General features: G+C 45.4%; 1 protein-coding gene across 8 annotated transcripts in view; it reads left to right on the plus strand.

Moving 5' to 3' along the window:
- Positions 1 to 22464, plus strand: part of HDAC8 (histone deacetylase 8) — a 156097-nt gene that overhangs the window by 47754 nt on the left and 85879 nt on the right. For all 8 annotated transcript variants that reach the window (XM_048863416.2, XM_048863408.2, XM_048863418.2 and 5 more), the window contains 2 exons: positions 2684 to 2761; positions 6759 to 6867. In XM_048863416.2, coding sequence (XP_048719373.1) covers positions 2684 to 2761; positions 6759 to 6867 — 187 coding nt within the window. The remainder of the gene's footprint in view (positions 1 to 2683; positions 2762 to 6758; positions 6868 to 22464) is intronic.

Below are 22464 nucleotides of genomic sequence, written 5' to 3' on the forward strand. Positions count from 1 at the left end.
CATATGAAAAGCCCCAGTGCTGAACTCTTGACACCTCAGCCATAAAGTAAAAATACACTTCTTCAAACAAAATGTACACAAATGAACAGCCTCATCTCGCCCCATTACTGCTCTTGCACAGATTGCAAGTCCAGAGGGGACACCTGTGATCACCTAGTCTGGGCTCCTGTGTAATGCATGCCACTGGACTACCCTTGCAGAACTGCTGTTTAAACTAGAGCATAACTTTTAGAAAAACATCCCTGCTATTAATCAACTACAACTAAGGGAAAGAAAGCAGTTCCGCTGCCCCATAGAAGAAGGGTGATGAGAGCTGCTCTTCAGGCTGTGAAAATAGATGAGATTTGCATCATGCCCTGAAGTTCGGCAGATCCAGGCTACTTTGGACTATTTAGGTATGGGGGAAGAGGCTATGCTGCTGAGGGCTCCTCTAGAAGAAGACCCTGCCAGTAGATCCTTCTCTTTAACACCAAGGGGACTTGAAATCAGCAGATGCACTAGAGCTAAACTCCAGCAGTACAGCACGAGGACTGAGAGGTTCTCTTAAATGGGAGGGGCCAAACCACTCAGAGCTTAACGGGTCAGAGCCAACACCTTTACATGATTTCCAGAAACCAGTGTAGATCTAGGAGCTCTGGTGTTCTGTCTTGATACCCTGCATAGCAAGTGGGATGCTGCAGTCTGTACACACTTGGATTTGCTAGTTGGTTTAAGGTACTCTCCCATGTCGAATGCACGGTGGTACCCTCAGGTCAAGGTAATAAACATGTGGATTAGTGGCATCCAAAAAAGTCCCAGCCTTCTAATGGAGTTGTGAAACAGCTGTCTTGATTGCAATGTCTGGGGATCTAGCCAGATCCTAAGACGGCAGATACGCATTCAGAGGGACAGGTATAATTCTGGCCAAATCTTTTCATTGTTTTCCCCAATCTACCAGTATCATTGCAGTCTTCAGTGAGTTGAGCCTTTGTCAGCTAGGCCAGATCCAGGCCCCGATCTCTACCTGACCCCTGGTAGAGCACATGACTGATTCACTTGGGTTGATATAAGTGAAGAGCTAGGGCAGGCTGGGGTGTCATCAGCGCCATAGCCCATGTCTCCTCGCCAATGCTGCTGGTGGGAAGTGAAGAGTGGTGAGGCACTGGGGCCCTGCAAACAGACTCATGTATGGAGGAGGATGTCTAGAGTGCAGCTTTCACAAGCCAGAGGTGCTAGCTCTCATCTTGCTGTAAAGCAGGGGTTCTCAAACTGTGGGTCAGTGGGTTAGGACTCTGTTTTAATGGGATTGTCAGGGCTGGCATTAGACTTTCTGGGGTCCAGGGCTGAAGCCCAAGCCCTGCTGCCTGGGGCTGAAGTTGAAGCCTGAGCCCCACCACCTGGGGACAAAGCCAAAGCCCAAGGGCTTCAGCCCTGGACAACAGGGCTCAGATTACGTGCCCGCTGGCCAGGGCTGACGCCCTTGATCTTCGGCTTTAGTGCCTCCACCTGGGGCGGTGGGGCTCGGGTTTTGGGCCCCCCAACCCAGGGCAGCAAGCTCAGGCTTCAGTCCCCACTCCTGGGGTCATGTAGTAATTTTTGTTGTCAGAAGGGGGTCACAGTGCAATGAAGTTTGAGAACCGCTGCTGTAAAGAATGGCTTTTTCTCCACTTAGCAAGGTGAGGTTCCCTCAATTCACTTAGGCCCAGGTCTTTAAGGTATTTAAGCACCTAACTCCCATTGATTTTAGTAAGAGTTTAGGTGCCTAAATACCTTTGAGCACCTAGGGCTAGTTGCTGACTCGTGTTAGGAGATGCCTTGTATGGCTCTCCCAACTCCTGGTGCTTGCTCTGTATTATTAAAACACAAGGCCCTGTGGTGATGTTCTGAGCAGTGGTGGAATATTAAAAACAATAAGCTCTGTATTAACAAGCTCTAATTCTATTAAGCCATTCCGCCAAGGGTCTCCAGCAAGAGGATTTCCTCACTGCCCCTTGCCTTCCATACAGGACGCAGGACTGTGTCATGGCCAATCCTGGGGCTTAATTGCTTAATGTTGTCAATGCAGATTTTTGGTGTTGCAGCAATCCATACTAAATGATGATTCTATAAAACAAAATCCGGAACGGGCCTTGACTGAAGCTGCTCTCTGCATTGGGGCCATTATTTCAACACTTTTTAACATTTCCTGCTCTCCTAATTTTTATGGTGTGTTTCATTTTGGTCCATTTCCCCCCCACATTTGGTTTGTGTTAAGTCTTCTGCAACTTCTTTCCCAGTGTCTATGTATATTAAAAAGAGACTTGGTGAACTGGAGTGCTGCTAAAAGGGATGGACCATTAACTCTGGTTATAATCAGGGACAGGTTTGTCCTGGGGCACCCTAATTCTGAGCTGCCAGGCTGTTCTCTGCTCTTCCAGTCTGAGCAGACAATACCAGTGCTGCTGACTTTTGCAATGATTTGTGATGTGGAGATGCATTCACCGATGATTAGGTTGAGACCAGTAAAACTCATTTCACTTGTCATCCACGCCACATTTGAACTCATCTCCATTTGTTAAGGATGGATTTACTGTGTCATGTCTGCCTTTTGCGCATTCTCTCCCTTTCCCCTACTGCTTGTTTGAGGTGAGCTCTTGTGTTTTCTTTGTAATGTGTAGTTTATGTGAGTAAGTGACACCTGAGTTTCTTTCTCTCTCCCTGTTAGGTGTGGAAGATGCCTTTAGTTTCACCTCCAAAGTCATGACTGTGTCTCTGCATAAGTTTTCACCAGGATTTTTCCCAGGTAAGCAATCTTATTATGGCTTCACTAACTAGCAGTTTCTGCGCTTGGGTTATGTCCTGTCCCCTTCACTCTTTCCAGGTTTCCCACCACCCATCTGTGTCTGAATCCTCTCTCTACCCAGAAAACAATATAAGAGGAGCCCATACACTCTGTAATGCACTTCCTCAGCTTCTTCCCGACACTATACCTCAAGGGCACAGCCACTGCTGGGTCCATTCCACTGTGCTGCCGCTCTCTGCCTGGGCTGGTGTCCTGCTGTGTAGCAGAGAAAAAAGTAGAGCATCAGCAGTGCTTGAATGAGCCCAGAAGGAGCACTGAGGGCAACCTCACCCTCTGTATACCTTTAGAGGGGAGAGGGGACAATGCGATGAGATGCAAGGCATCCTTTGCTTGTGCGTTTTTCAAGAGAGGTAGGCGGTGAGGCTCTAACGTGGGAATCTCTAGAGCTATGTCTTCACTTACTGCAGCGTGTCGAGTACAGACACTATATGGCACAGTGAAAGGCTCTGGCAGTGAGGAGACAGCGGGGACACTATGCTGCTAAAAATAGTGGTGTAGGCATGTGAGGCACTGCTTGGGCTGTACACAGCCCGTGTCGAATATCTACCGTGGGGGTTCAGGCATGTAGGGCACTCTAACCTTCTTGTCTAAGTCCTGTCTCACCGTCTCTACATTGCTAGTTATACCCATGCTAGCTGGGTGGGCAGTGTCTGTACTTTACATGCCACCGTGAATATAGACATACTGTATGAGTTAGCCTGTCAATGGCTAGGGAGGGCTCTATTGGCACTAGTGAAAGCTTTGCAGGACTCTGTCAAGAAACGTCTGCAGTCGTCCTCTTTACCTGCTTTCAGTTGTGATATGATTAGATGTATAGAAAGAAAAGGAGGACTTGTGGCACCTTAGAGACTAACCAATTTTTTTGAACATAAGCTTCCGTGAGCTACAGCTCACTTCATCGGATGCATACTGTGGAAAATACAAAAGATGTTTTTGTACACACAAATCATGAAAAAATGGGAGTTAATCACTACAAAAGGTTTTCTCTCCCCCCACCCCACTCTCCTGCTGGTAATAGCTTATGTAAAGTGATCACTCTCCTTACAATGTGTATGATAATCAAGGTGGGCCATTTCCAGGACAAATCCAGGTTTTCTCCCCACCCCCCTACACACAAACCCACTCTCCTGTTGATAATAGCTTATCTAAAGTGACCACTCTCCTTACAATGTGTATGATAATCAAGAAGCAACTCTTACCAGTGTTTTCCGCTTTTTCATGTGACACACTGTTTGCTCCGATCAGAGGTAAAATTTTTAAAATAGCTTTTTTGTTTAAAGGGAACATTTAATGAATTTTTTAGGTTTAGTGTTAAATAAACCTTAAAAGCCTCAATTCATGTCAGCTTTTGTAATTGAAGGAAAATGTAATTCAGATGTCCCCTGCAATGTTGGCAACCCAAACGCAACAGTGCTGTGCAGAAAGTGTAACTGACTATAGAAACCCTGCGTGAAGCTGGCGAGTCTAGTTTTACTGTCTGAGCTGAGTGAAATGTAAAGTCAGTGAAGATCTTAAATGATCAGTGAATCTTTCTAAATCCATTCCAGTTTAGTGTTAGGAAATGATTTTCCATGATATTGACCAAGAAACCTCTTATGACAAGTTTTATCGTCACCATATCCTGTTCATAGGTGCTGTGCAACCCATGTAGGTCTGTCCTGCCATGTGCTGAGCCCTCTGGCCCCAATCCAGCAAAGCACTTAAGCATGTACTTAACTTTGAGCATTTGAATAGTCCCATTGATTTCACTGGGATGACTTACGTACTTAAAGTTAAGCACATGCTTATGTGCTTTGCTGGATTGGGGCCAGATATCTCGGTGCCTTGCAGGACTGAGCCTGAATAGTGCATCTCCTCTGAGGTTGTACCTTCACTGCATGTGTGCCAGCAGCATCAAGATGCCTGCGCAGCTCCGAGAATAGCTGTAGGCCTTCAAACCACAGGCCAGATTCTTAGCTGGTGTTAACAGTAGAGCTAGGGCTTCTGCTTTTCAGAGATTAATAATTTCACTTTTCAGGGTTTATTTTTAGCAACTTTTGAGTTCCATGTTTCAGGGGTTGGGGGGCTTTTTCTTTGTATATACTGTAATGAGGTTGTGTGTGTGTATAAAAATGTCTATATTATGTGTATATCATATGAATATATGTAGTATATGTCTCCTCTCTGCCTCCCAGTGCAAGAGCCTTTTACTGCAGTGGGGAAAGGCTCCAGCAACTCTCAGCTGCCAGAGCCTTTCACACTGCCTCCTCCCATGCCAGAGCCTGTTTTAAATAGTACTACATTAAAGCGCACTAGGGAATGTTTAGTGTGCACCAGGAGGGTCTACACTCACTAATTAATGTGCAATGTGGTGGTGTAATTTAGAAATCACACCTTTGTAGTCTTCATCACTGCTCTGTGTAGACAAGGCCTTAAATACGAGTAACACTTCTGGGTTTTTTATTGGTGTTTGTTGGTTAAAAGTGAAAATCTGAAGCCCTGAGTGTAGCTTTGTTGTGGATCAGGCTTCATATTTTTGCAGGCTCTGTCCAATTATTGTATTATGATAATGCCCAGAGGCCCCCACAGGACCCATTGTGCTGGGTGCTGTACAGACGCTTCTCACTGCAGAATTAATTCGGGTGATTGGCATCTGGGTTGGCCTAGCCTGGGTGTGGACAGCCATACTGCAAATCCATACTTAAGTTTCTGTGTCCACACTGGTGCTGGGCTCCCCTGTGTGTGTTGCTAGGACTTCTGGGGGCATGCTGCATGGTGCTTAGCACTGCAGTAACTGAGCTGCTCTCTGGTTCTTTTCCAGTGAATTGTGGGAGAACTTGTCTGTCCTTCAGAGAACATGGGGGGGAATTGTGGGAAGGTAATGGAAGACTATCAGCGTTCAAATGGCCTGCATCATCACGGCAAAGTAGGCAAGTTAGCAGCCCAAGTGAAAGCAGTATTCAGGCTTTAGTCTTTTGCCAGATGAGCCAGCTATCGCCCAGGGAAAGCACCACTGCATTTGGGTCAGAGGTGTGTGCATGTGGATAGGAGCCTGGTTAGGGGCCACAGCTGAGCAAGAGCCCAAGTTCTCTCTGCAGTGAAGACACGCCCATAGTGAGAGACAGTCCCTGCCCTAAAGAGCTAACAGTCTTGCTGGGCAAGCCAGACAGTAGTTGTGAGAAAGGAAATATTATCCCCATCTTACAGATGGGAAGCTGAGTACAGAGAGACTGAGTGACTTGCCTAAGGAAGTCTGTGACAGAGGTGGAAATCAAACCCAAATCTCCCAAGTCCTAACCACTGGGCCATCTTTCTTTCTGTCAGAGTGGTATTTATTATACACCTTAGGGAATATAGAGCCTTAGCACTTGGATAGGTCATTGCTTTTATCCAAAACTTCAGCAGTATCCCTTTAACTGTCTCCCTTTAACATCAGATTCTACCAAAACCCCTTTCACTGTCAGTTGCAGCAACCTGTGTGTAGGTCTGTTCGTACATACTTCCCTCTCCCACTGTTGCTAATGTGTTGAAGTCTCTGAACTCTCTCTGGGGCTGTAGCTTGCAGGGTTTGAAATCTTAGAAGTATCTGCCCCAGGGCAGATACTTCTTGAACAAGGTAATCATAGGTAATCATAGAATATCAGGGTTGGAAGGGACCTCGGGAGGTCATCTAGTCCAACCCCCTGCTCAAAGAGGACCAATCCCCAATTTTTGCCCCAGATCCCTAAATGGCCCCCTCAAGGATTGAACTCACAACCCTGGGTTTAGCAGGCCAATGCTCAAACCAGTAACTCAAAAACCTCCCCTGTTGGAAGTAGAGTGCAGACTTCTCTGAAGGTGTGCTGTGCATCAATTCTTCCCATCCTGTGGAAGACATCTCTGATCTGTACAGCTGCTGTTATTGAGCTCATTTTCTCCTTAGCTGACTGATAGTTTGGGTTTGTTTTTTATTGCTCAGGAACAGGAGATGTGTCTGACATTGGCCTGGGGAAGGGGCGATATTACAGTGTCAACGTACCTATCCAGGATGGCATTCAGGATGAGAAATATTACCAGATCTGCGAGACGTGAGACCCATTTTCTATCTGTTTTGTTTGAACAGAGGATTTCAGAGAACAAAACCTGTACAGATTTTTAATAATCTTTTTTATTATTTAAGTTTTGGCCCCTTTATGGTGTCAGTTTAAAGACGCACAGATATGTTAACTGGTGAGCTCACCTTGTAGGATCCGAAATCCCTATACAGATTGTATATACAGAAGCACTGAACAGCAATGTCATCCACCTCTAGGTGGAAGGGGACAAGCACCCAGTTCAACTGTGTGTGTATTTTGAGGGGCAGAGGGTGTAATTTTAACCAAGCACACTAGGGCAAATATCTACTCTTAGTGCTGAGGGATCTCTAGTGTCCATACAGAGAGGGACATGGTGGGGGACAAGGTTAAGGTTGTTTGCAAAGCATCTCAAGTGCAAAGCTCCATTAAATTTATTTTATCTATCTTGGAAGGATTAAGGACTGAGCCATCTTTTCTGGAATTGGAACGGTTGGTTCTAAGGAGTCTAATTCTGCACCTTCACAGGTGCATGACACAAACCACTAAATCAGCCTCTCTGGCAAAAAATGAAATCCAGAGCCTGTTCTTTTCTAAAGGTGATTAACTTTAGGACACTGCTGCTGCATGCATTTGTATGTCAATCTAATGCTCATGAAAGCCAAGGGCTAAACCAGTTGCTAGCTCAAGACACGTGATAGGAAGTCATTGTGCAAGCTTCCCAATCCAGCTCTGGCAATACATGTTTGTCCTGACCTGTACAGTACCCGACTTCCTCCACTACCTCCATGATTCCAGTCCTGGATCACTTCTGAGCATACTGTGTCAAAATACAAAGTGATTTTAAGAATCCAATAAACATCTACCCAGGAGTAGGATGAGACCATCAGATTTGTTTCTACTTGTGACTCAAGTTGTGATTTAAACCCAAGTTCAAAACTATTCAAACAAAATACATGGAAAATCTAAAAATAAAACTTGTGAAGTCCGATGTGCTAAATGGGAAAATCTTGCATTGGCCTGGAGAGTGTTAAATAAGCTAAAAGATCCCTTCCCTCTGACTTCTTTTCTGAAATAAAACAATGATCATAGAGTCAAATTATCCATCCATTTACAAAGTGGTCATGGTATTTGATTCTGTGACCTCCTCTGACAGTGAATCCTGTAAACTGACTACCCCCTGTGCAAAGTATTTCCTTGTATTCTTCTCATCAGTGACCCCTGCTGGCGAGAGAAGCCCCTTTTCATTGGCGGCCTTTTCCTCTTTGGCAAATAGCTGGCCTCCAGACTTGCTCTTTGGCATTCCCACAGCCAAGCACCAGTAAAAAGTTATGCAAAATCATGCCACTTCCCTCCGTCTTGGTGGCAACTGCCTTCCTCGTCTCTATGGAAACTGTCCCATTGCAGCACAATGATATAAATAAATAAAAAGGAAGTTTTGCTCCTGGAGTCTTAAACCATGTGCACTTTGAACTTGCCTCTCTATAAATAAGAGTGCTTGTGTTTGAATGCTTTTGTTCTAGCAGATAAACTCCTATCCTGCTCTTGGGTGGTATGACATATGTATAATTGCCTATTGTTTCTGGAAATTGAATGACTCAGACTCCAATTAAATGTAATTGTTAGTAATAGCCGCTGTGTGGAACAGAGGCCATGGTGTGATATTTGTTTTTTTAAAAGTCTGACATGTCTTTAAAATATTGTAGATAAAGGCAGCCAGAGATGAGACATTTGAGACTGACAACTGCAGAGCTGGATACTCACCTGCAGCAGTATGCTTCAGTCATACACAGTGCAGAGATGTCCAAGAAATCTGTACACACACACTGCTCTGGAAACTTAGGCACTTACCTATTTCCTCCATCAAAAGAGAAAGTTACATGGGTTCTAGCTAATCACTGACTATCTCTTATTCATAAGATCATCCAGAATAGCTAATTTATTTGATCTTCATGAAAAAGGTTCTGATAAGATGATGGGTATCTTCACCTCTATTTTAAATATTAACCTTCTGAAGATAAAAATACAGCACCTGAACAACATTACAGATATGGAGAACCATACTAATAAATAATCCAGAACTTGCATTCAAACAGAAATATTTCACAGGATGTTTATTCAAATTGCTGTAGCAGTTAGTGTGGTACATTCACATTTAATGATGTGAGGAGGAGAAATTTAGTTAATTCTCGTCTAACAGAGTCAGTGATGTACAAAAGCAGTAAATATTTGTTCACTGGGTCATACACAGTACATTCCCAGTGCATAGCATATCACTATTTGTACACGTATGTAGTATGATTATATGTTAGCAGTACATGCTGAGCTGCGGTATCAAGTTTTTCTCAGCATGAGTTTGGGATTGTTGCTTTACTCTTGATTGGAGAAACCACAGTGCAGGTCACCCCAAAAGAGTGATTGTGAAACCTTTATAGCACAGATACCTTTGTGTGTTTTGTATTTAGTAGGGAAGAAGGCTTAAAATGTTAAAGAAGGGTTGGAACTGCATGTTTGTATTCCATCACTGAAGGTCACGAGCCTTAGTTACTTTGGGCCTAGTGATAACACTAGCAATTACATTATATAGGATACAAGTATAGAAATCTTCAGATTTCTGCATGTGTGTTGACCATTGATTGCCTGGGGTTAATAGGAAATGGCTGCTGTGGGCTGTTTGTTCCATATTTTTGTCCATGTTTCTTGTCCCTTCCTCTGAAGCATCTGGCAGTGGTCACTGTCAGAGGCAGGATATTGGACTAGAAGAACCAGATCTGATCAGGTGTGGTGGTTTCTTCTGTCCAGGCTTTTGAGGGAGAGAAAACTACAGTACATCTTAAAAATGATTTAAGCAAGGTTTTCTAAGTTAGTGCCTTAGTTTGAGGACCTTTCAGGATCAAAACAAGGGTTGAGCCCCCTCTTGGGGAAAGTGGAATCACCCTTTCACAATGGCACAAAATGCCCATTTCTAGCTTTGATGAGTCAAACAATATCAGATCATAAACCATCTGCTGGCCTAGAATGAACAGTCAATGAATGTAAGAGAGGTGGGTGCATGGAGAGGAGAAAATATTTTCATGGCAGATTGACTTTTTATTAAACAAGACACCTGTTTAAAGAACTTCAGATTTTGGAATGTTAGGCCCAGTCCTGAGGAAATGGGATCAGACGATAGAGAGTGCACGTGAGGCAGATGGAATGTGCATTTATGGCACATCTCTGTAATTTATAGTTTGCAGTGTTGTTGTAGGCCTGTTGATCCCAGGATATGAGTGAGACAAATAGGTGAGGTAATATCTGCTATTGGACTAACTTCTGTTGGTGGAAGGAACAGGCTTTTGAGTGTCAGAGCTCTTCCTCAAGTCTTGAACAAGTAACCAGAGTGTTGAAAGTAAATACAAGAGGGGCAGGTTGTTAAGCATAAGGGGTTCATGCAAGCTGTATAAGACCACTTAAAATGAAGTGGGCAATTAAGACTTAGCAGGTGGGAGACCAATTGGTGTAATGAGCCATAAAACCAGTGTCTCTGTTAAATCCATGTTTTTAGTGTCCAGCCAAAGTTATGAATTTAAGTTCTCAGGCTCGTCTTTTGAAGGTTTTGTGCAGGTTTCCTTTGAGGATGCGGACTGAGAGGTCGGATATGGAGTGATCGCTTTGTGAAAAGTGTGTACCCCGGGTGACAGGATGGTCTTGTCTTATCACTTTTCTGTGCGAGTTCATTCGAGAGCATAGTGTTTGGTTTCACCCACATAGTTATTGTTGGGGCATTTGATGCACTCGAGGAGGTATACCACACAGTAGTGTAGCCGGGGGGGGAGCGGGGCAGCGGCCGCTCCCCCACCGAGCAGAAGTGGCACCTTTTTAATTCTTCGGCGTCTTTTAAATTTTTACTCATCCGGCGGCGCTCCGGGTCTGGGGCGGCAGGTCAGGGGGAGTGGAGATAAAAAAAGGCGCCACGCCCTGATACTCACCCGGCGGCGCTCCGAGTCTTCAGCAGCACTTGGGCGTCAGGCCCTTCACTCGCTCCGAAGACCGGCATTGCGGCGGCGGGGAGGGAGGGTCCTTTGGTCCTGAAGACCGGAGCGAGTGAAGGACCCGACGCTGAAGTGCTGCTGAAGACCTGGAGCACCGCCGGGTGAGTACCAGGGGGTGGCGCCTTTTTTAAATCTCCATTCCCCCTGTTTTTTCCACCTGGCCACGCCACTGATACCACATATTGTGATAGGCATGTGTAGGACCTATGGCTCTTGAAAGTGTGTGCGGAGGGGGAGTATGATCATTGTAGCAGTGGATATATAGCTGCAGGTTTTGCATCTGTTGTTCTGATAGTCTGATGCTGCTTTGAAATGGTGTGTCCTGGTGATGATGAGTGTGAGGATGTTGAGTTGCTTGAAGGCCAGAAGAGGAAGTTTGGGAAAGATTTCTTTGTGGGTATGCTCCCCATCAAATATGGGTTGTAATTGTTTGATACCCCATATGGGTTCTAATGTGGGGTGATAGGTAACAACTGGGGGTGTGCAGTCAGTGTGTGTGTGGAGCAGTACTGTATTGCATCAGGTTCTCCTCTGGTATTTGGGTTGCCTGTTCCATGATGTGTTTGTGACGGGTTCAGTCACAGAGACTCCCCTCGAGACTGTCACTCGATGAGCTGGGATACCACTGAGAACAATCCTCCTGCCAGAACATGCGCCCCTCCACTCCTATCTTGCTGAGTTAGACACTCCAGTCAGCTCCAGCACAGACCCAGAGGGGTTGGGCCATGCCTCTCTGCAGTTCTCTGAAACTGAGATTTACTCAGCCCAGGAGCTTCTCAGTTAACAGGGACTTCCCCAGCACCCAGTATTCAGCCTTTCTGGGAGCCTGAACCCCAAATAAATCCATTTTACTGTGTATAAAGCTTATACAGGGTAAATTCATAAATTGTCTGCCCTCTATAACACTGATAGAGAGATATGCACAGCTATTTGCTCCCACAGGTATTAATCACTTACTCTGGATTTATTAATAAACAAAAGTGATTTTATTAAGTATAAAAAGTAAGATTTAAGTGGTTTCAAGTAATAACAGACAGAACAAAGTAACTCACCAAGCAAAATAAAGCAAAAACACGCAAGTCTAAGCCTAATACATTAAGAAACTGATTACGAGTAATATCTCACCTTCAGAGATGTTCCAATAAGCTTCTTTCACAGACTAGACTCCTTCCTACCCTGGGCCCAATCCTTTCCCCTGGTACAGTCCTTGTTAGTTCCAGCAGACATCTCAGGTGGTAAGCAGGGGTTTTCTCATGACTGGCAGCCTCCTTTGTCCTGCTCTACCCCGTTGTATAGCTTTGGCACAAGGCGGGAATCTTTTGTCTCTCTGGGTCCCCATCCCTCCTTCTAAACGGAAAAGTACCAGATTTAAGATGGATTTCATTATCAGGTGACATGGTCGCATGTCACTGTAAGACCCCTAGTCTCCATTCTCCATGGGCTGGCCCACACATACACAGGAAGGCTTTCAAGTAACTTAGGCCATTTACAACTGATTGTTTCTGGAACATCCTTAATGGCCTCCACTTAATATATTTACATCAGTGATAAAAGTTTCTATCTTATTCTCCTAACTCCAGATATAGAAATAATACATGTAAACAAATAGGATGAACACACTTAGCAGATTACAAGCTTTCTCATGACACCATACAAGGGGGTGGTTAGCCTAAAGCATATTCCAGTTATGTCATATTCATAAGCATATTTCCATAAAGCATATGGAATGCAACATCATAGTGTTGATCTGCTTCTCTGATGGAGTGTGCTTGTTTGATGAGGGCGGTTTTCAGTGTGTTAAGGTATGTACCCCAGACTTTCTCCTCAGAGAATATTCTGTGGTTTCTGAGTGCCTGGCTGTAGAGAACAGATTTCTAGAGGTGTCTGGGTCAGTGGAAGTAAGTGTGGTGATCTGTGGGGTTCTTGTATATGGGTATCTATAGGGTTTCATTGTTGAAGCTGATTGTGGTATCCAGGAAGTTGATGCTAGTGTGGGTGTGTTCTAGAGCGAGTTTGATGGATGGTGGTAGTTGAATTGTGGTGGAAATCTGAGGGCGTTTAGGTCATCTGTCTAGTGGATGAAATTATCATTGTTCTATTGTTGGTGGCCCATGAAGAGGTTGGCATATTGTGGAACCATCCTAGTACCCAGGCTGTTCCCATGGAAAGTTCCCACAGACTAGGCCTATGTCTACATTTAAACTTGTGCTGCTGTAGTGCGTCAGTGTAGACACTCATTACAGCGATGTGAGGGGGTTTTCCCATCACTGTACTCAATCCACCTCCCTTGGAGGCAGTAGCTAGGTTGACAGAAGAATTCTTCTGTCAATCTAGCAGTGTCTACACCAGGAGTTAGGTTGGCTTAACTAGGTTGCTCAGTGGTGTTTTTTTTCCACACCCCTGAGTAACATAGCTAGGTCGACCTAACTCTTTAGTGTAAACCTGGCCTAAGACATACCAACTCAAAGCAGCACTAGACCTTGTCAGAACAATAGATGCAAAACCTGCAGACATATCTCCACTGCTGTGATGATCTATACCTCCCACAACACACCTTTCAAGAGGCAGGATATTAGACTAGAAGAACCGGGGTCCTACATGTGGCTATCGCAACATGTGAGTGAATGTGAAACTTCACAACATGGGTGACACCAGACAATCACTACGGTCTCAAATGAACTCACAAAGGAAAATGATAAAAGACAAGAACAACCTTCTCTCGATGGGCAAATACATTTCACAGAGCGATCACTCTATATCCAACTTCTGAGTCCTCATCCTCAAAAGAAATCTGCATGACATCTTCAAAAGATGAGCCTGGGAACTTAAATTCATAATTCTGGCTGAATGCTAAAAAACCATGAACTTAACAGAGATGCTGGTTTTATGGTTCATTACACCAGTTTGTCACTCACCTTACTACCTGCCAGCCCTTAATTGCCCATTTTAAGTGCTCTCCGACAGCATGTGTGAATCTGTCCCACCTTGTATTTAGCTTGGACACTCAGGTTACTTTCTCTAGATCTAAGGTAGAGCTCTGTGTGCTCAAAACTTGTCCCTTCCACCAACAGAAGTTTGTACAATAAAAGACATTTTACTTATCTCATCTGTAACTTATCACATGGCTAGTGGTCCTGATTCACTTTGCACAAGTGGAGCCAGGTGGGGAGAACTGGGTTCTCCCCTCCAAGTATGGTGTGTGTTCATAATATAAACATAACTGTGTAAAATACAAAGTAATACTTAAATAAATACATGCCTCCAGGGTTTAAATTCTCAGAGATTATTTTGCAGAGCCCCCCACACCCTCCCCATTTGGGGGCTCTGGGCTTCAGCTGCAGGGCGGAGGGTCTTAGAGCTTTAGCCCCAAAGGAGGGAGGGTCGGGGGCTCAGGGTTTAGTCCTGTGGGGGTGGGGTGGTGCCCAGGCTTGGGGCTTCAGCCGCATGGCAGGCGCACCAGGGCTCCCGTGGGTTTGAAAATATTTTCCGGAGCTCTGCTTCAGTGGGCTCCAGCTGAATTTAAGACCTGCATACTTCTGCTGTTGTATTGCGAAGCTATGTGATAAACTGCATTTATCCTGCACCTTTGATCACCTCCACCAGCTCTTTACCCATGAATCCCATCTCATTTGGGACTGCTTATCCTTTCCTGTGCCTAGGCATAGATCTGCCACAAGATTGAGAGTGTCTGGAAACATCCAGATTACAGACACTTAGTGTAGACCATGAGCATTATGGGTCTGAAATTGACTGATCCCATATGCCAAACGGTTGCTAATGGATGCAGAAGGTGGCTGCTGCTCCTGTTAACTGTGATGCACACTGAAGTATAGGAATGACTAAAAGAACAAGCATGATACCCTGTGCCCATTCAAAGACCATCTGTTTTCAAGGCTTTCCATGAAATAATGTTGGGATTAGGCAGGAGCCACACCTGCTGCTGCTGTGAGGAGAGGAGATGTGCTAATACAGACAAGAAACGGCCGGCTGAAATGAAGTGACCAGGCCGCCTGATTTTTATGCCTGACCTGTTTTAAACACACTTTTTATCATTATTATTTCTCAAGTTATTGTCCCAAGCAAAACCACTGCACTTCTCCAGTCAGCCTGCCTCCTCCACTCTTCAGTCCCTGCCATCTTACTCAACACACCTGATAACCAGGACTTCCATCAGTCAAGAGGTAGAGGGAGGGCTTCTAGAAAGCTCCCCTGAGATCTCAGAATAAAGCTAATGACAGGCCAGGCTTTGAAAGCAACTGTGGAGCATGTGGGAGGGAAATGGAGGATCTCTATTTAGAAGAGTCCAAATTCAGGACCTGGACATCAGGATGGGGTACAAGCAATGCAGCTCCCATAAAGAGAGAGGTTTATTCAGGGTAAACACCCAACAGGTAAGAATGGGAGCACTGCTTGAATGCTGGACTTGGCATCTGTTTGGGGGGTAGTCTTGGAAGGTCAGGTGCCTACGCTTGTAGGGATTGCACTCAGCAAAGCACCTGCAACAATTGCAAGATGTCTGGTCCACCATCTGGATTTCTTTGAGTTGATCTGGTTTTCATCATGCAACAAGACACTGATTCTAAGTGCTTGGCCAGACTCTGTAAAGTTGACATGATTAAAAATATACTGCCCTGCAAAAATAACGGCTGCAACAGTGGTAAGATTTGCACCTAAACTCTACAGAGACCACGGCATTTGAAATGAGGGCTGAAAACCCAGACCCAAGCTTTCATTTCTTTCTGGCTTGAACACAGGCCCTGGTTCTAATGGGGGACTTCAGTCACCCTGACATCTGCTGGCAGAACAATACAGCAGTGCATAGACAATCCAGGAAGTTTTTGGAGAGTGTTGGGGACAACTTTCTGGTGCAACTACTGGAGGAACCAGCCAGGGGCCGTTCTCCTCTTGACCTGCTGCTTACAAACAGGGAAGAATTGGTAGGGGAAGTAGAAAGGATGGCAACCTGGGTAGCCATGACCATGAGATGATTGAGTTCAGGATCCTCACAAAAGGAAGAAAGGAGTGTAGCAAAATATGGACCCTGGACTTCAGAAAAGCAGACTTTGACTCCGTTAAGGAACTGATGGGTACGATCCCCTGGGAGGCTAATATGAGGGGGAAAGAGGTCCAGGAAAGCTGGCTGTATTTTAAAGAAGCTTTATTGAGGGCGCAGGAACAAACCATCCCAATGTGCAGAAAGAATAGCAAATATGGCAGGCGACCAGCTTGACTTAACAGTGAAATCTTTGGTGAGCTTAAACACAAAAAGGAAGCTTACAAGAAGTGGAAACTTGATCAGATGACTAGGGAGGAGTATAAAAATATTGCTCAAGCATGCGGGGGTGTAATCAGGAAGGCCAAAACACAACTGGAGTTGCAGCTAGGAAGGAATGTGCAGGGTAACAAGAAGGGTTTCTACAGGTATGTTAGCAACAAGAAAAAGGTCAGGGAAAGTGTGGGACCCTTAATGAAAGGGGGGGGAACCTAGTGACAGATGATGTGGAAAAAGCTGAAGTACTCAATGCTTTTTTTGCCTCTGTCTTCACAGACAAGGTCAGCTCCCACACTGCTGTCCTGGGCAACACAGTATGGGGAGGAGGTGAACAGCCCTCAGTGGTGAAAGAACAGGTTAAGGACTACTCAGAAAAGCTGGACATGCACAGGTCCATGGGTCCAGCTCTAATGCATCTGAGGGTGCTGAGGGAATTGGCTGATGTGAAAACTGGTGGCGATCATGGGAAGGTTCCGGACGATTGGAAAAAGGAAAATATAGTGCCCATCTTGAATAAAGGGAAGAAGGAGAACCCAGGGAACTACAGACTGGTTAGCCTCACCTCAGTCCCTAGAAAAATCATGGACCTGGTCCTTAAGGAAACCATTTTGAAGCACTTGGAGGAAAGGAAGCTGATCAGTAACAGTCAACATGGATTCACCAAGGGCAAGTCATGCCTGACCAACCTGATTGCCTTCTGTGATGAGATATGGATATGGGGAAAGCAGTGGATGTGATATATCTTGACTTTAGCAAAGCTTTTGATACGGTCTCCCACAGTATTCTTGCCAGCAAGTTAAAAAGTAAGGATTGGATGAATGGACTACAAGATGGATAGAAAGCTGGCTAGATTGTCGGGCTCAACAGGTAGTGATCAACAGCGCAATGTCTAGTTGGCAGCCAGTATCAAGCAGAATGCCCCAAGGATCAGTTCTGGAGCCGGTTTTGTTCAACATCTTTATTAATGATCTGGACAATGGGATAGATTGCACCCTCAGCAAGTTCATAGATGACACTAAGCTGGTGGGAGAGGTAGGTATGCTGGAGGGTAGGGATAGGGTCCAGAGTGACCTAGACAAATTGGAAGATTGGGCTAAAAGAAATCTGATGAGGTTCAATAAGGACAAGTGCAGAGTCCTGCACTTAGGAAGGAAGAATCCCATGCACTGCTACAGGCTGGGAACCAACTGGCTAAGCAGCTGTTCTGCAGAAAAAGACCTGGGGATTACAGTGGATGAGAAGCTGGATATGAGCCAGCAGTGTGCCCTTGTTGCCAAGAAGGCTAAAGGCATATTGGGCTGCATTAGTAGGAGCATTGCTAGCAGATCAACAGAAGTGATTATTCCCCTCTATTTGGCACCGGTGAGGTCACATCTGGAGTACTGCATCCAGTTTTGGGCCCCCCACTACAGAAAGGATGTGGACAAATTGGAGAGAGTCCAACGGAGGGCAAGAAAAATGATCAGGGGGCTGGGGCACATGACTTATGAGGAGAGACTGAAGGAACTGGGCTTGTTTAGTCTGCAGAAGAGTGGGAGAGGATTTGATAGCAGCCTTCAACTACATGAAGGGGGTTTCCAAAGAGGATAGAGCTAGGCTGTTCTCATTGGTGGCAGATGACAGAACAAGGAGCAATGATCTCAAGTTGCAGTGGGGGAGATCTAGGTTGGATATTAGGACACGCTATTTTACTAGGAGGGTGGTGAAGCACTGGAATGGGATACCTAGGGAGGTGGTGGAATCTCCATCCTTAGAGGTTTTTCAGGCCTGGTTTGACAAAGCCCTAGCTGGGATGATTTAGTTGGGGATTGGTCCTGCCTTGAGCAGGGGATTGGACCTGCTGAGGTCTCTTCCAACCCTAATCTTCTATGAATCTTTGATTTTTGGGACTTTTGTGCTGGTGGAAGGTGCCAGTTTGACAGCAGTAGAGCCTGAAATCCTCTAGGCATCAGTATAGGCAAACTGGAATGTGATGGGCTCAAGTACAGCCAGGACCTCAAGTCCAGTTGCCAGGCAAGAAAAGGAGATGGTCCCAATTCCTGTGTAAGCAAAATGAGCTTTGTTTACGAATGTGACTGTTGTCACAGTATGTCCAGTGCAAACTCTGGCTTTTCTCTGAACCTAGTGAGCTTGGCTACACTGACTGGCCCATCCAGAGTGACTGCAGCCAAAAACTAAAATGTGCTTCCCAAACCAGTGTTCTTATAGAGGAATGTTAGTTGCATCCCACACTGCACTTTGGGGAGAGATCATAAATGGTTAACAGTGTTTGGTAGGGAGTGCAAGGTGTACACGGCAACTAGAAGATGAATCTGATAAATGGACAAGCTGAACATGGAAATTATCCATTTCTTTTGCTTTTGGGTGCCAGGAACAGCTTCATTTTCAAGGCTGTTCCTAGCCTGCATCACAAGATGCATGAGGTTCTCCCCAGAGACCCATTCAATGTTCGGAATTCCCCCTGCATGGCGGAGAACGCTCCTCGGGATGAGAAGGGAAAGCCCATTCTCCATGTGATCCATTCTGAAAAGACTGGAGACTGACAGGAAAATGTGTCAGTAGTGAGGATGTTCTGTGATGCAGTCATCTGCCTGCCTGTAACAGGGCTGAGACCACCAGTGTGCTTCCCATACAGCCTATGGAACAGCCTTCAGGTGATGATCAGGTTTGGCTATTACTGGCTGGAGCTGGATTGTGTCTGATGGATTGCTATGCACAGGTGTTGCAGAGCTCTCCAGGCAGTAAAAGGTCTTTCATACCAGTGACCTGCATTAAATGAGCCTCATGGGCAGATTTCAGCCTTAAGTCTTTGGGATTTTGAGAGGGAAGGAGAATCAGGACAAGGATGCCTTTGTTTAATCTGGAAAGGAATGGATGTCATCTGTAAGGACAGAGAGAACAGGCTGAGTGGGGAGAGAGGCAGAATCTGTTACTGTTGAGTGCTGTGGTTGTTGAGAAGGAGAACGGATTTGGGGGGTGGTAGTTTGGTGGTTTTGGGACACAGTTTCATGAGGGCTAGGGGACTATTCCCTAACTTGTTTTTCGAAGGTCAAGGTAAATGCTTGAAGAGGAGCCCAAACTTAGGGAGCTCTTCCAGATTTTTCAAAACCACAGACCGTACTGAGATTCACTCGTGACTAGCTAAGAGAAGGTTTGAATGCCTCCAGTCCTTCCCTGTGCCTGTGTGATCACTAATGAGTGTAATCAAGGCTAGATAACATTTTGGCTTCCATTCTGTTTTCAGTCAAGAAACTAGAGTGGTTGGCTTTCACATCCCACCCCAACACAAACCCACCCTCTCTTCTCAGCTGCACTCCAGTCAGGAGGCTCTATTCTTCTGACCTTTCAGTATGTAACAAAGGGGTACTTATACTTCTGCCACTTCCTTGTTTTGAGTGAATTTAGAGCTGATGAAAGATGCTGGCCTGACAGCCCTGGGGACTGAGGGCCTCTGTTCAGCTACACAAAGCACAGCACAGGCAATGCCATCTTCTCCCTGTATGCTGCCCTGATGGGGTTTAATCAGTTAGCCGACACAATGCTGAACCCAGTTTGTCCTCGTCCACACTGCCCACTAAGCTATGGTCATCGTTGTCACCTCGCTTGATTGTCCACAGTCATGGTCAGGCATGATAGAATCCTGTGAGATAAACTCTTAGAGTGTTGGGCTGACTGGATGCTCTCTGGCCACCTGGAGTTGGTTTCTGTTACATTCTTGCATAGTTTGAAGTTTAGCCTGTTCGTCAAATCTGGCACCAGTATCAGAGGTTGCCTAGAGGAGAAATTCTCCCAGCATGTAGAGGGAGCTGACTGCAGAGCAGCACTTCTCATCTCTTCCCAGATCAGTAGAAAGAGTTACTCGCTCCTTGAGTATGGGGCTGAATTATCAACAGAGATTCCAGGAGCTTAGGCAGTATTGATGTTTATTGTTTAGGTAAGGTCTGCAAAGTGCTTTAAAAATGAAAAGTACTGTTTAGGGTGAGTGTTGAAGTTAAAAACTTTTTATATTGTCAGCAAAAAGGTCAGAGCAGCCTGCAGGGACACTTCACTGTCCTAACTGGGAGCTTTTGCTGAGAAATTTTGGGAAGACTTGGGACCTGGATTGGTTCTGTGTGGCTGGAAACCTCTTGCATGTGTCCAGGGTAGTTCTTTTCGGAATGAAGGGAATAATCACAGGGCTTGTGTGGTAGCAATTCTTGCCTTCTGTGGAAGTGGTGGATTCTGCCACAAGAATAGAATGTCCCCTAGATGAGGCAGGATTAAGGAGACCCAGACCTGTGCAAATGTTTACAGGTTCCAATGGGAGCTGTCGTTGGTGCTGGAGAGCTCTCACAAAATTGCCAATCAATATGTGTGTCTTGGAAAGTGGCTGTTGGCAGAAATTTCAGCCCCTCTGACATTGGAGCTAATGGCCTTAGACCTTCCCGTTCTTCTCTCGCAAGAGGCAAACATTCCACTGGACATGGCGTTTCACATGTGTCTGCCCTTTGCTAATGGAGCCTCGAGGAATGCAGAGTGCTTTGTTAGGAGATAGCAAGCTGTTTGAGGTAGCCAGAAACTAGTGTATATCTAACAGAAGTAGAGAACTTCAGCAGAGGGGAGTGTTCTGGGGAAAGGTCAGTTGGGATGAGGGATGACATCAGTGGGTGGGGTTTTGTTTACCTGTTCAATTATCACCTAAATTGTGATTCTTCTCTTCATCCTCTTACCCCCCCGGCCCCCTCCCCCATGCTGTCTACCAGTTAGCTCTTGGACGGTAGCAACTCTTGGTCATACCTGCCCTGAGCTGGCTCTGGAGCAGTGGTCTGCTGTAAAGCTGAAGAATCCATATCCTATTGCTAATCTCCTAAGACATCCGCTCTCCCCACACTGTACCCTGGTGACTTTCCCATTTGTGCAGCTCTGCTTGCTGAAAGCATCTGAACCTGAGTCAGCCATGCTGTACAGATCATGTTTCCTGGTTACATACCAAATATGAGATGGGCACCTCGTGTTTAGAAGGAAGTTACTAATATGCTGTAGCCTGATGCACTCCCTATATCCCTTCCGATTGGCAGGCGAACAAAACCTCAAACCTATGACTTGCTGGCTGGGTGCGGTCAGCTACCTCTTGAAACACCCTGATGTGGATAGTGATATCTTAAGTTCAAGTAGTTCCACATCATGGTTGTCAGGTAGAGACTTACAAATTATTAGAGTTCCTACAAAATACAAAGACTTGACTGTCTCATGTTATTGATCAGTGAAAATCCCCAGCGTGTAGCAAAAAGTGTGTCAGGCAAATAGATCACATGTGATCCTTGTATCATAGAAGCAAAAAAAAGTACAATGCCAAGGTTAGCAATGCCCTTTGTGACTGTATGGGGAGGTGCAGTATACAGTTTAGATCCTGTCTGCTGCTCACAAGAAGAAAAAACTCAAGGTTGGTTTATTTTGATGGGGGGTGCGGGTATGAAAGCTCCTCTTTCAAGATATTAATCTGCTAAAATCATCATTTTCCTCTTTTTATACCAATTCCCACTTCCCTGAGAAGTCCTGCGCCCTTGGCCAAGGTCTCAGCACATATGGGGCTTTAGTTTCCCTCCCAAATTCTGTGTGGGTAATTACCTGCTATTTACCTCTGCAGACAGACATGGATACAGCTCTTCCCTTCCTATCCTAAACTATTACTGTGTAGACGCCATATTATTAATGAATGAACACTGGACACTGCTGCACTCTTCAACATTTGTTGCATTTCTCCCAGAAGTGAGTGCACTTCAGGGCTTTTGTACACGGCAATGTAGTGTGCAGCAAGGGTGTGAGTGTACAGCTCACTAGTCTGCAGTACGCTAAGTTGCCACGTGGACCCTGCTGCTGCACACTTAAAGATCCATAGCAGTACATCAGAGTGCACTCCAGAACAGTTAGTGTGCAGTAGCAGGGTCTGCATGGCCAGTTAGTGCACTGTAGGCTTACACCCCAGCTTGGCACGAACTAAGTCACGAACTAAGCCCTCACTGGTGAATGAAGTAATGCTTTTACCTGAAGCTCATAAAACCCAGTGCCTTGGTCCTGCAGACACTTGTGCACACAAATAACTTTGAGCTCAGTGGGACTGCTCACATGTGTAAAGTTACTTAGGCAAGTAAGTGTTAGTACAACTGGGGCTGAAGTTTCACTAATGTTTGGGATACGTCTGGATGAATGTCATGTAAATGTAAGATCCTTATCACGTAGGAGCTGTTACCTGTAACTAGCTCTCTGATTTGTCACATTGTTTTATGTTTATGTATCAAGTGAGATCTGGGTACATTTTTCTCCTCATTT

The sequence above is a fragment of the Caretta caretta genome, chromosome 9 (genome assembly GCF_965140235.1).
Source record: "Caretta caretta isolate rCarCar2 chromosome 9, rCarCar1.hap1, whole genome shotgun sequence".
NCBI lineage: Eukaryota > Metazoa > Chordata > Testudines > Cheloniidae > Caretta > Caretta caretta.